General features: G+C 42.2%; 1 protein-coding gene across 8 annotated transcripts in view; it reads right to left on the bottom strand.

Moving 5' to 3' along the window:
• Positions 1 to 14,322, bottom strand: part of UBR4 (ubiquitin protein ligase E3 component n-recognin 4) — a 131,264-nt gene that overhangs the window by 102,069 nt on the left and 14,873 nt on the right. For all 8 annotated transcript variants that reach the window (XM_073903273.1, XM_073903272.1, XM_073903275.1 and 5 more), the window contains exons 12-18: positions 11,359 to 11,458; positions 11,084 to 11,221; positions 10,510 to 10,627; positions 9,477 to 9,664; positions 8,371 to 8,530; positions 8,165 to 8,250; positions 1,123 to 1,292 (exon numbers count right to left, since the gene is read on the bottom strand). In XM_073903273.1, the coding sequence (XP_073759374.1) occupies positions 1,123 to 1,292; positions 8,165 to 8,250; positions 8,371 to 8,530; positions 9,477 to 9,664; positions 10,510 to 10,627; positions 11,084 to 11,221; positions 11,359 to 11,458 (960 nt within the window). The remainder of the gene's footprint in view (positions 1 to 1,122; positions 1,293 to 8,164; positions 8,251 to 8,370; positions 8,531 to 9,476; positions 9,665 to 10,509; positions 10,628 to 11,083; positions 11,222 to 11,358; positions 11,459 to 14,322) is intronic.

Below are 14,322 nucleotides of genomic sequence, written 5' to 3'. Positions count from 1 at the left end.
GAGAAGATTAAAAACTCAACCTCGGCTACGAAAAAGATAAATTCGGCCACAAAATATTCCCTGTTGACTGTGGCAGTAGTGTAAACACCCACTCTGCCATTTCTGACCATGAAAAGAACTGTAAGCTCCCCCAAAAGGTGGCTCATTTTTTTTAATTAATAAACCTAGACAGTTTTATAAACTAGAAACAGTTCAATTACTTTTCCCTATAATTTGACTCTACAGCTTAATTTGTATTTTAAGAGTTTATACTACAGATTAAAATCACTGCATGACAGCACTCAAAAATAACTCAATGTACTAAAAAGCAATAAAAAATATTATACTATTCAGAGAACTTGTCTAAAGAGCTTTTATGCAAAAAAGGAATGAATGTAGACAACTGTTTTCCATTGCCTTTGGCTAATTTAGGAGAGAGATTTGTGTTTTAATAAGGGTTTCCCTCGCCCCATCCCCCCATGATCCCCCCCCCCCCCCCCCTGCCCTTTTTTCAAGATTCCACCAAGAAAAATACAGTGGGACTTTGGCATTCAAGGAGGTTTATGATTTCTCAAATCCAGCATTAGAGCTATTTGATCATAGTATGGGGAAGAGAAAAGCAAAGCCTTTTAGGAAAACAAACTGCTTTGAAGACTCTTAACCATGTAAACAAAAATGGCAAATATAGGTCCATCTAAAGAGGATTTAGATGATTAATCTGAGCTTCCCCCAAGTAAAATAATTCTTTAAAAGTTGTCCAAAAAAGACTGCAAGTCACCCTGAGTGGTTTTCATGTTGAAAGCAAAATAACCAAAGACAGAGTTGGCTTCCCTGTTCCCGGTCTTTCAGAAAATCAGGTCAGGTTAAATTGGCTACGTTCAGGATTCAGGTTCAGTCTCATAACTGCAACCATACCCCCATGTGCTAAGGGATGATTCTGTTTCCAGACCATGGTGTAGGTACTTCTGCTTCTTCAACAGCACATCTTCCCCCAAAGCCATCAGAAACATACTCCTCCACCCTCACCACCGTACACCCTACCATCAGATACCACCTCAGAGCCCCAGGCTAACTGCAGACAAGTCAAACAAATTAAAAAAGCACAGAACCTTCTCTGCAGGGCTTCTCCTGGAGTTCTCTTACCTGTCCCAAACTTTAAGGCATTCAGGGACATCAGGATCACCTTGAGCGCCGGCTTTATGTTGCCAGATGAGCAAAAGGCGTGAAAGCACAGAGAGGCTTTGAGGGTGAATGTACAAGGGCCAAGGGCCCTCAGAGAAAGGTGCTACTCCCAGCTGCTGCAACAGCGTGTTCTGCCAGGAAAGACATACAAGAGACCATTAGGAAAAAAGACAGAAAATGAGGCCAAAGGTTCCCCGCGGGCCCTAAATGTTACTCTTTAATGCTGGAAGAGTATTTTAAAGAGCATGAGGAAATTCAGATTTAGACGCACTTTGGAGAAAGGTCATTTCACTCAACAAACAGGAAAAAAGGGAAAATTACTAATCTAATCCCAGTCACAACTATAGCTAATTAGTGTCAGAACTGGGGTCCTGACACTAAAGGAGAGATGCACGAGACAGGAGAATCTGGATGACCGTCCAAACGAGCTGACAGTTTTTCTTTCACAACGTGTTATATACCTCAAGTAACATACAAAGTGGGAAGGTCCTACAACTCGTAGGTCCAGCCGCTTGTATTTTCTTGTAAGCCTCTGCTTAGAGGCAGAGAAAGTCTGCCTCTATAATGTCAAGGCACCCCAAATTAGTCAGGGTTGTCTGCCTCCAGTTGTAGCGTGTCTTTCAAATGAGCTTGACTTGCAGCTCAGTTATCTAAGCTGCAACTTATCTTCTCAAACACACACACAAACTGAGCACGATGCCAATGGAAAACCAGACAAAGGCCTGCTTTCTCACTTGGCTTCAGAAGACACAAATCATAGTTACCTCGGGATACAGGATAAATTTCTAAGTCTGTCAAATTAAATTATATTCTTTTTTTTTAAACTTTTTATTTATTTATTCATGAGAGACAGAGAGAGAGAGAGAGAGAGAGAGAGAGAAAGGCAGAGGGAGAAGCAGGCTCCCAAGGAGCAGGGAGCCTGATGCGGAACTCGATCCCAAGACCCTGGGATCATGACCTGAGCCGAAGGCAGATGCTTAACCATCTGAGCCACCCAGGCGCCCCAAATTAAATTATATTCTTATAAAACATCCCAGAGGAGCCCAATCCTTGGAAATAATTATTCAAAATGTCACAGATATCAAGAGTAGTTCACACATGTACTGGGTGGTTATCACAGACTAGCTGCACACATACTGCAACACGAAATGCTCAGAGCTATAGCATTAGGTGGGTACGTGCTCCATTTTACTGATGCGGAAATAGAGCTCAGAGCGGTTTAAGAACACGACCTAAGCCACATGATTCCCATGTGTCCAAGCCAGGTTTATCTCTAAAACCTGCATTCTTAATCATTATGCTGCACACAGGCTTAAGGACTTTTCTCAATTCCTGACTCAAGGAAATAATTCAAAAAACTTAACATGCCTTAACTACATCAAAAATATTACCTGTAGCACTCCTGTAATAATAAAAAAAAATTTTAGAAAAAAATCTTAGTGTTCAATCAAGGAATATGCAGCCATAATAGTGACAACTATAAAGAAAAAGGTAACAATTTTTGAAATAGTAAAATTTTAAAAAGCAGAAGAAAGAGATGTATAGATATTCTGATCTTAACTGCAAAACTGTGCAACTATAATATAGGGACTAGAAAAAAAATCAAAAAATGTAAATCATGAATTTGGTGGAAGGATATGTTATCGATGTCATATTTTTTGAGAGGGTTTTTTGTTTTGTGTCAAGTTGTTTCAGGCCTCAGAGCCCTAAGAAATGAGCGAACATTCCTCAGAACCTGGTTTCCCCTATCCACTCCAACTCTCAGTAGCCCTAAGTAAGGGGAACTGACTTTTTAAGTAAAACTGAGCCACAGCACCCCCACAAAGGCCTGGCTGAAGCATTCCCTCCAGCCCTCCAGGTGCCCTGCGCCCACCCTTGCTTGGTGCCGGCACTCCTGGACTCTCTGCCTCCGCCCTCCCCATTCGGGCCATCTTCCAACCCTCTTAACTGTTCTCGCGACTTCAACAGCTGCCTCTTAGTGGTTAAATCCCAAAGCTCCATTATCAATCTTAATTTTTTTTATGATTTCTTACTTATTTGAGAGAGAGCGCAAGCACGAGTGGGAGACAGAGACAGAGGGAGAAGGAGAAGCAGACTCTCCACTGAGCAGGGAGCCTGATGTGGGGCTCCAACTCAGGACCCCAAGACCATGACCTGAGCCGAAGGCAGACGCTTAACTGACTGAGCCACCCAGGCATCCCTCAATCTTAATGTTTTAAGAACTGAATTTCAGACTCACATTTCCAACTACTTTCTAGATGTCTTCATCCCACTGGCACCTCAAAATGTCATCCTATTTAAAATGATTTTTTTAATAGTAGTAGTAGCAACTATTTTAACTAAAAACATAAATAAAATATACAATTCCTATATACAAAACTCATATACAATGCCCGTATACAAAAATATACGAACTGCTCTTCTCATTGGACTGAAAGGGCTATAAAATTCCCCATCCTGACAGGAAGCAACACAATCCCATGGTAACATCACAGTTCACTGCCTTTAGCTTACTCCTTCATGAAAAGAAAGCCTCGTACTCAAGCTCTACTGCACCGTGGCTTCCAGGCTGGCCGACCACAAGGGACTGCAAGTTATGTGGGTAAGCAGACACGGCTTGTTTTTCAGAACAAAGAGAAAATGGCACAATGCGCCTCATGTAGCTTAAGAACCCAGAGGATCATTCTGAGCAAACCTGCAACCGTGAGTAAAAAGAACCCGAGTTGACTCAAACCTAAGAGTGAGCTCCCTGCACACTCACAACAGCTCCTTCTACCACCAAACCGACTCTCCTTGCTGACGTCCCCTTTCTATGAAAGACAACGGCACCCTTCTGGTCTCATTTGGGTTGAAAAGGCAGGCAGTATCTCAGACCCTTCCTATCCATGTCCTTTACCCCGGTCAAATAATTTCCCATGATCTCTACCGCGGGCCCTTTATCCACATTGTATCACCCACCCCCTTTCCTCATGATCCCAAACTAATTCAAGTCATCTGGATTTCTTCAGTACCCGCAACACTACCTGGCACATAGTAGGTGCTCAATGAATACTCAGTGAATGAATGAGTGACCTAAACCACTACGTAATATTAAGTTATTATACTCCCACACGTAATAGTAATAAATATAAGACAACAAATATGTTAATAACAACTATAACATTAAAAATAATAATAGTAATAGTAACTAATAAAGATAGCAGCTAATCTTTAGTAGGAACTAGTAGACACACACACTAGCCAGGTGTGTGTCTTGTTTTTACTTACATCACGATAAAATAATGTAACATAAAATTTACCACTTAAATCGTTTTTAAGTGTACAGTTCCACGGCATTAAGTACACACAGACACTATGCAAACATCACTACCATCCATCTCCAGCACTTTTTTATTTTTCCCAACTGAAACTCTTATGCCCATGAAACACTAACTCCCTGTGATATTGTCATATAAGAAGAAATACATATTTGGTCTCTGTCCCATTTCTGGCACAGAGCTCCTAAAAATTTTGTCATTTCCTGACAAGAGTGAGAAGAACGTATTTTACTCTTCATAATAAGCCCCTTTCAATAACACCTGTGTTTATGATAATGAGACCCCTAGACAGCTTCAGGATGGGGGCCGATTGCCAGAGGAACCAACCACATGATTAGAGGGCTGGATCCCCAACCTTACAGCTCCATCCCCAACTGGGGCTAGAGTTTGAGTTAATCACCAATGGCCAATAGAGCAGAATGCCAACAGAAAGCCAGACTAAGCCTGCTTTCTCATTTGGCTTCAGAAGACAAAAATCATCTCAGCAGACTGCTCTATTAAACAAATTTGAAAGAACAGAGAGACCATGCCAACTAAGCACATGGCCTTTTAGGAGAAAGTCCTCTTTCCAAGATGTTCGTAAGTCTTCTTCAATAAATAGGTTTTGATTTCTTCTATAAGTAGAGAAAGCCTAGCGGTCTAACTAATTCAGAACGAGTTTTTTATTATTCTGACAGGTGAAGAAAGTTTTTATGATATAACTTACATTTGTTTTCTCTCACAGACTGGGCTCCATTTCATTTACCTCCCTTAAAGGACACTGTGTATGTCTTGCAATGCAAGCCAGAGGTTGCATTGGGTAAATAGCTTTGTATGTGGGATGCCTGGGTGGCTCAGTCAGTTAAGTGTCCAACTCTCGGTTTCAGCTCAGGTCATGATCTCAGGGTCATGAAATGGAGCCACGTGTCAGGCTCCACACTATGTGTGAAGCCTGCTTAAGATTCTCTCTCTACCCCTCCCTTCCCCCCCCCCCCCCCCCCGCCAAGCACACATGCAGTCTCCCTCAAAAAAAAAAACTTTGTACATGATTCCAGAGAAACAATATCAATAACAGATAGTTAAATTACACTAACCATCCTTCACTTTCTTCCATCATAGTAATGAAATTTGAGGGAAGAATTTAAAGTCCCATGTTTGGAAATGGAATGAAGAGGGAAGTTTGATAATTTGCTCTCCATAAAGTCAGTGGTTATGGGCAGCCAAGCTGCATGTCCACACAAGGTCTGGAATTATTTTTTAAATGCTAAGAGGGCAACATCATTACAGGAATCTTAAGAACTCTTATTCTCTACAGGAAAGTATTTCTTCCCCCATTATTTGGACAAGTTTAGGCAGGAAAAGGCCAAGTCTATGAACTTTGAAACTTCCCTAAATAAACTTAGATCTCAGCAAGGAGCTATTAACTTTCGCAGGACATCCTGACCCTATACAGTCTGAGAAGGTGCTACAGGCCATATGCTAACTGAAGCATTTTCTTCTCTTCATCTTAGATCAACAACTTTACCACTCAAGTTATAGTCCCTTTCCTGACCAAAAAAAAAAAATTTTTTTTAAAGATTTATTTATTTGAGAGGGCTAGCGCACACACATGTGCATGCGCAGGGGGAGGGGTAGAGGAAGACAGAGAGAGAATCTCAAGCCAACTCCAAGCTGAGCATGGATCCTGACACAGGACTCGATCTCACAACCCTGAGATCAGGACCTGTGCCAAAACCCAGAGTCAGATGCTCCACTGACTATGCCACCACTGACTGCACCTCCAAAGCAAATTTTTTCAACTAACATAGGTACATATAAATAGGTTTTATAATCATCTTTTTAAACAATGAAATAAATTAAGAATTTTTCAAATAACAGGATAGTAAGAATCAAGTTTAACCTTTTGAAATAGCTTCCTAGATCCTGTCCCTTTGGAGGCAAGTGCAAACCCCTGAATTGTGTCCTGGTTCTGAAAATCCACTGAAATAATCTTAAGAATGACAAAAAATTTTCACAACAATCTTCGGCAAGCTATTGGAGAGATCTACCAAATGTAAGTCTTCTGGGGAAGTGAGGGGTAGCTACAACTAAGAATCTGCATTTATTAAATTCCCCAGGGATCTTTATGTACACTAAAAGACTAAGAATCACTAACTTAGACCACGTTAAAAAAATTATCATCAGAATACGACACTGTTGGGGCACCTGGATGGCTCAGTCGGTTAAGTGTCTGACTCTTAATCTCAGCTCAGGTCTTGATCTCAGGGTCATGAGTTCAAGCCCCACACTGGGCTTGGGGGAAAAAAAAAAAACACGACATGGTCAAATGCTGGGAGAGAAAGTGAATCCACCAATGTGACACGTTGCTGATGGTAAAACTTGGTGCAGCTTTTTTTTTTTTTTTTTTTTTAAGTAATCTCTACACCCAATGTGGGGCTCAAACTCACAACCCCGAGACCAGGAGTCACATGCTCTACCGACTGAGCCAGCCAGACGCCCCATCGGTGCAGCTACTTTAGAGAGCAAGTCTGGCACTACCTGCTTACTGTCACATACTCCGGATCCTACTAATTCTACTCCCAGTTATCTGCCCATGAGAACCCCTTGTTATGCCAGGGGACCCAAGATCACAGCAACAGCTGGAGTAACAACAAACCCTGACACAACCGAAAGGTCCACCAGTGGGAGCAGAGGGGAGGTAACAAATTGGTACAGTCACAAACACAACGGGATAGCATGTAACAGTCAAAACAAAAACTACAGAATCAGCAAGAGTAGAGATGAATCTTGGCAACATAATGCTAAATAATATTCAATGAAAAAAGAAAGCCTAACAAAATTATACAGAGCATGGTATCAATCACTATAAAGCTAAAAGCAATCAAATAGTTTGAAACTTTAAGGAATACAAATGTAAAAATAAATATATATATGAAACTAATGAAAGGGGGAATTTGAGATACAGGATTCAAGACATCGCCTACTAGTGAGGAGAGAAAACCCTAAGATTTTTAAGGCCTACCATCAAGATCCTAGGCTTTATTCTGGTGGTGAGTCTGCAAGTAGGCGTGTATCTAAAAGCATCTACCTCCTGTAATTTGAATGACTCCTTTAAAACACACATTTCCAGGGACGCCTGGGGGGCTCAGTCGGTTAAGCATCTGCCTTCAGCTCAGGTCATGATCCCAGGGTCCTGGGATCGAGTCCTGCATTGGGCTCCTTGCTCAGCAGGAAGCCTGCTTCTCCCTCTGCCTGCCGCTCCCCCTGCTTGTGCTCTCTATCTCTCTCTCTCTGACAAATAAATAAAATCTTTAAAAAATAAAATAAAAATAAATCACACATTCCCAACATGGATTTCTTAGATTACTAATGAAGTTAAGCATTTCCTAGGACTGTTAGTCACTGATAATTCCTTTTATAAACTGCCCTCTTGTCTATTCTGTCCACCTGTCTACTAGGGCAGTCATTAGGAGCTGGTTTTGTAGTTTTTCCTTTGCTTTAAGCTTACTGAAAGACTTAGAAATAAAGAACACATTTTCTCTTTCTTAAAATGATCCTGATGCGGCAGTGGGACATACTAGAATAATCTCTCTCTTTCCAGTGAGGGGGTTTACACCACAAGCCATGCTCCTTTACAATTGGAACAGTAGAGCCTACTGGGAGCGGACACAGACAGCACTTGGCCAAAGGTCTCAGTGCACACAAACCTGCAGGTTGGGTGACTGAAGGTCAGAAGTTACCAGAGAGTGGTTGAAGTGATAGAGAGCAGCAGCGAACTCTTCATCTGATGAACCTGGAAGGCAAATAAGGACACTGATTATTCAAGCAGCCCCTGATGCATCATACCGCCCTGCCAACAGCCAAACGCCACTGGGGAAAAAAAATCCACCAGGTCCCTATCCTGTCTACTGACCCTTGAGTCCATCTTTGTCCACCTCCTTAATGATGCTGGCCAGGGTGGCCATGTGGTGTTCTGAAAGAGACACACTCAGGTAGTTTCGGATAAAATTGTTCCGCGAGTTCAGCATGGAAGAAGTGATGAAGTTCAAAATGTTGGAAGCCAGACCTAAGAACTAAAAAGAACATAAAGAACCTTATGTCGGGGTCACAAGCCCAGAGTGCCTCCAAATCCTGATTATAAAGAGAAATAAAACATGCCCACAGATCTGATGCAACAGACGCAATGAATTAGAGAGTCAGATTTTAAATCCCCTACAGTTGGACACAATTTAATTATGACAATCTTTCCCACATAATTCTACCAGTTACACAAAATTGCACCAGTTAAACACAACAGACTTCAGAAAACACCGTGTGAAGACAGAGACTGCTTGAGAGACTTGTTTGTCATTCCTCTAAGGCCCTGCATTTCTTCAGCTCAAGGACATTACTGAAATAAGGAATTCTGAAGCCTGTATGATCATTATACACACACAGAATTCCCAGCTCTTTACCTGTCTCTCAAAATGAAACTGAATTATTGTGTAAATGTTTTATGTCCACAACCCGGACTAGACTAAGCTGTAGGAAAGTGTGGTCCGTATCTGACTTGTTTTACCGATAAAGCTTTAGAACAGCATTGATAGTACGTTATCTAGAAATGCTGCTTGAACAAGTAATTAGCAAGCACTTAACGATGGCCCACACCTATGCTAAGGGCTCTTTAATTCTTCACAACACCCCTAAAGGCAGGTACAATCACTCCCATATGACAGAAGACAAAACTGAGACTTGGAGAATTTTAGATTCTTGCCCAAAGTCTCAGAGCCAGTAGTGGTAGAAGGATTCAAACTCACTTCTAACTCCAAAGGCTATGTAACTAACCCTCAATCAAAGAAATAATACCAAGAGTAGAAATCATTTAATCAAACACCATCAGGACACTTAAGTCTTAAGTAAATATCTAAATATTACTTAAGATTATTATTAGTTAACCCAACCTATTAGTTCAAACGATCTGCTTTTCACACCCCTTCTCCCCACCTCTCCTTCCCCTAAACCTCAGAAATCCACTCTTACCAGCTCAGGATCTTTGCGACTAGCCAAAATGTTGCCCTTCTCACCAGGGGCCTGTTTACTGGGGCTTTTAACTCGAGGAGAGCTCTCCAGCGGAGGGGGTGGGGGAGGAGGTGGAGGTGCCACTTTCTCTTTACTGGGGGAGATGGTCTCCTCAAACCACTGCCCCAAAATAGGCTCACTGTCATCATCTGAACAGAGAAAAAAATAGAAGTAATAAAAATAACACATTTTTACACAGTTTTTAGTACATCGGCTTTGTGGAAATATCTACGCCAAAAGGAACACAAGGATATCTTGATTTCAGGTGGTAGTTACATGGTTGCATAAATTTATCAATACTCATCTAAATGTACACATAAAACAGGAGCATTTTATTATCTATGTTATACCTCAATAGAACTGGTATTTCTTAAAGGAGCCCAATGAAGAAAGAGAAACAACCTCACTTTACTGGCAACAAGCCAAACATTTTGAAAGACAAATCTGTTCTTACCTATCAGTTTTAAAGCCCAAATTAAGAGCTACACCTTTCACAATACTCTATACATTATTCCCACAAACCTGATGATAAAGAACCTGAGACATTTCTCTTATTCAATCTCTCTCCAAAGACAGGAGGGAATGTTCATTTTGCCCTGTTGTTCACTGAAACAGTCTGGAGTTCCTCTCCCTATGCCTCCCCAAGCCACACATCGGTGGCAACAGCCAAACCCAACCCCTCTCACACAACCTCTGGAGTTGCACTGGGAAAGCTCAGAACAGAGTTCACCAAACAGGTCTACACAAAAAGAAGAACTGACATGTATTCTGATCTTGGAAGGTAAGGGCTGAAAAGCAATCTGGGCTGAGAGCAGTTTCTGTCCTCTGTCTCCACGGCTCAAATTACTCGTAATAACATGTCACCTTTAAGGGCACAGAAAATCAAGATGCACACTACGCAGGTGAAGACGGCAAACAGGACACGAAAGGAAGAAGCCCCAGAGGAGTGGGGGACTTCCTGTTGCACTGTGCCACAGAAAAGAGGCCTCTCTACCTTGGCTGCTGTCCTCCTCCGTGCTGCTGAAATCATCCTCATAGTAGGTGTTTGAGTCGGTCGAGGCGCTGGCGTCACTGCTCATGGAGCCCTTTCTCTGACGCTGCAGGACACAGGCCTAGGAAAGCAGCAAGCTTTTGTAACTGCTGGTCACAAAAATGGAGCCACCCTACTTCACCTTGTTCACCACGTGAGACACTCTCTCCACTGTCTTTTCCTCTCCTCTAAATCCAAGAAGCCCTCCTAACAGCACCCTCCCTTCAGGGCTCTGATCACTTCATCCCGAGGCTCTCCAAAGCCAAAGCTGTGAACAAGAACTGAAACACGAGTGTTTCCAGAGCGCCCCCTAAGTTTCCGCATCAGCAGGACAACTGTCACAAAGCACCAAGCAGCCATACATGTCACAACACTGCAATCAACAGATTCAAATCTGTGCAATCATTCAAGAATTCTGCTCATCTTCAAAACCACTACCACAACTTTTGAATTTATAAAGGTCACAGTATACAATCTTATTCACTTTGAAAGGGTTATATAAAATCCTCCCAATTCTCAGCGGTGTGACACCACCCACCTTTCTGTAGGAGGTTGAGAGCAATGTCAACAGCAGGTTCGTCAGTGGGACAGAGTCAATCAGCCGCTGGATCCTCTGGATGGAGGTGCTCTGGGCCATAATGCTCAGGACCGCAGGGGGACCATCTGTCTCCCAGCCCTGAAGGGAACCATAGCAAAAGAGAATTCATGTCCTCCAACTGAGCAGGAAGGAACAACAGGAGCGGATGGTTCAAGGTAGCTTCCCCAGAAGTGAAACCAGCAATGAAGATGCTGACCCCGAGCACGAGCCCTCACCTTGTGCAGAGCTTCCACTTGCAGGTCTTGAAAGAGAGAGCTTAACAGCTTGACAGCATGGTTTGCCAATATTACTGAGAGCACCCCAAATCCCTGGTGCCTACACAAAACAGTAAACACAACAAATTAAAACCTCAAAAACAGGGGATCTTACCATTTGGGGCCTAGACCCCTTTCAGAATCTATGGACCTTTCCCCAGAAGGAAAAAAAAAAAACGCACACACAATATCTGCATGTAATTTCAAAAGCTTCATCTCCCTGAAGCCCACTCACATCCTGCCTCAGGATCCACAGGCTTCAGGTTAAGAACTCCAGAACTACAACAAAGTCTTCCAAACACATGGCATTTTGGAATTCAAACTATTAGTTCCAATCTACTGGTTGACGTGAAAGATGCTGACATTCAAAGGTTAGTTGAACTTTTTATAAAAGTCATTCTTTTGCGGCGCCTGGGTGGCTCAGTGGGTTAAGCATCTGCCTTCGGCTCGGGTCACGATCCCAGGGTCCTGGGATTGAGCCCCACATCAGGCTCCCTGCTTAGCAGGGAGCCTGCTTCTCCCTCTCCTTCTGCCTGCCACTCCTCCTGCTTGTACTCTCTCTCAAATAAATAAATCTTCAAAAAAATTTAAAATTAAAAAAATAATAAAAGTCATTCTTTTCAGAAAGCTTCTGGGTTGACGAATACAGAGAGATGAGAGAGCAGAACATGTCAGAGGAAAGGGATGCTCCACGTTCTCTCCCTGCACCTTGCCCTAGGCATCTCTTTCAGCTGGCTGTTCCAGAGTCATAGCCTTTTATAAGAAACCGCTCATCAATTAAGGAAAAAAAAAGCCATTCTTCTGAGACGAAAAAAGGTAAAAATCACCAACTTCTATAAAATATCTGATCATAAACCAGAGAATAAAAACAAAGTTTTACACATTAAATGTGAGTAAAACTTTCTTTCGGTCCAAATAACCACAGGACAAAGAATTAGTATACCTAATATATAAAGAGCTCATGTCCGTCAGTAAGAAAAAAGGACAAATACCAAAGAGAAAACTGGGGCAAAAGACAGGTAGTTACAGTCGTACTCACAAAGAAATATGATTAGGAGCGATGTAATACCATCTTTCTCCTTTAAGATTAGAAAAATGTGAAGATTAATGACAGCTGCTGTCAGAGGACCGGGAGAAATGGGCACGTGCACACACAGCTAGTGAGAGTACAATCAGAACAGTCTAACGAAACACTGCAAATTTTTACATAAGTGTACCCTTTGTCCTAACAATCATACTTCAGGGAATTTACCCCAAGGGGATAATTAAACAAGTTCACAAAGATTTACATTTAGGAAGATTTATCAAAGCACAGTTTATCAAAACAAGAAATTTAATATAGCCTAAATAAGTGTTTCAATAGGGTAATTAGTTAACAACGGCATGTTTATACGGTGGAAAACCGCCAGCCATTAAACACTCACAGTGAATCCAAAACAGCACCACTGAAAAGTTATCAACAATATTTTCTAATGGCGACCCTGTTCTGTAAACATACACACTTACATACGTGCACCAAAAAATGTCTGGAAGAATGTTTACCGATTTGGGTGGTAGAATTTGGGATGACTTATTTTCCTCTTATGATTTGTAACTTATACAAGGTACAGGTTTTCCTTTTAAAGGTCAAGAAACAAGAGCCATTTTTTTTTTAAAGATTTTATTTCTTTGACAGAGCACAAGCAGGAGAGCGGCAGGCAGAGGGAGAGAGCGAAGGGACCCTGGGATCATGACCTGAGCCAAAGGCAGATGCTTAACAACTGAGCCACCCAGGCGTCCCAACAAGAGCCATTTTTTAAACGTAACTGCTACTTTGAAGGATAGACCTTTTAGCATCCTCCCGTTTCCTGCTACGGTGCCAAGCGTGAAGACAGAAACTCACAAAATCATAAACTACTGTTCTCTCTGGAACACGCTTACCTCTCTTCTGTGCCTGGTATCTACTATCTACCATCCTAACATCTATTTCAATTTTCAGCTCATGTAACACTTCCTCAAGGAAGCCTGCCTTGATTTCTCTGACTAGGCCAAGTACTCTTATTAGAATACTCTCTAGACACAATTTGACATATTTCTTCAGGTCTCTCGGAAATGTGTCTTTTTTTTTGGTACATCACAGCACTCCAGAACTGACACAGAGCCTGGGACAGAGAAAATACTCAGTGAATATTATCTGTTGAATGAGGTCCAGAATTTGACTTCCTCCTGGAACTCCAGACGCCCATACCAACTGCCTACTCAACATCTCACATAGAGAAAAGTCTGACATCACCTCAAACTCAGCATGGCGAAGACGAAATTCTATACTTCTTCCCCTTCCTGCCACCCAAGCCCTAAGCCAGTGTTCCGTCTCCATAAATTATACAACCCAGTTGCTCATGCCAAAAAATTGTGATGTCCTATCTTTCACACTCATATCCAAGCCATCAGCAAATCCTGTCAGCTGTACCTTCCAAACACATGCTGCTTTGACCTCTTCTCTCTGCCTTTCCCACCGGCACCCTATTCCAAGTCCCTTCATCTCTTGTTTGGAATAATGCATTAGCTTCCCAACTACTCGCCCTCCTTCCTGCCTTACACCCTGCAATCTATTCTCCTCAAAGCAGCTGGGGTCTCGGCTCACTAATAACTAATGAATCAGAACAGATCACTCCCCTGGGGAAAACCCTCCACCACTTACAAATTAACACCTGGCCCTGGGAGATCTGGCCCCTAGCTACCTCTCTGACCTAACTTTCTACTACTCTCCCTTCCCGAGGGCTCCAACCAGCCACACCAACTTTGCTGATCCTTAAAAACGCCAATCATACCTCCACCTTCAAACCTGAACAATTCTTCCCCCAAAATTTCAATGGCTCCCTCTGTCACCTCACATATATTCTCTCCATCTTATCTTTAGAGCCCATTCCTCACCATCCTAATTAA

This window comes from Callorhinus ursinus, unplaced genomic scaffold, assembly GCF_003265705.2.
Source record: "Callorhinus ursinus isolate GAN/ISIS: 27379988/994484 unplaced genomic scaffold, GSC_fseal_2.0 scaffold18, whole genome shotgun sequence".
NCBI lineage: Eukaryota > Metazoa > Chordata > Mammalia > Carnivora > Otariidae > Callorhinus > Callorhinus ursinus.
Note: the sequence above shows the minus strand (reverse complement) of the source record. Positions and strands in the feature narration are given on the sequence as shown.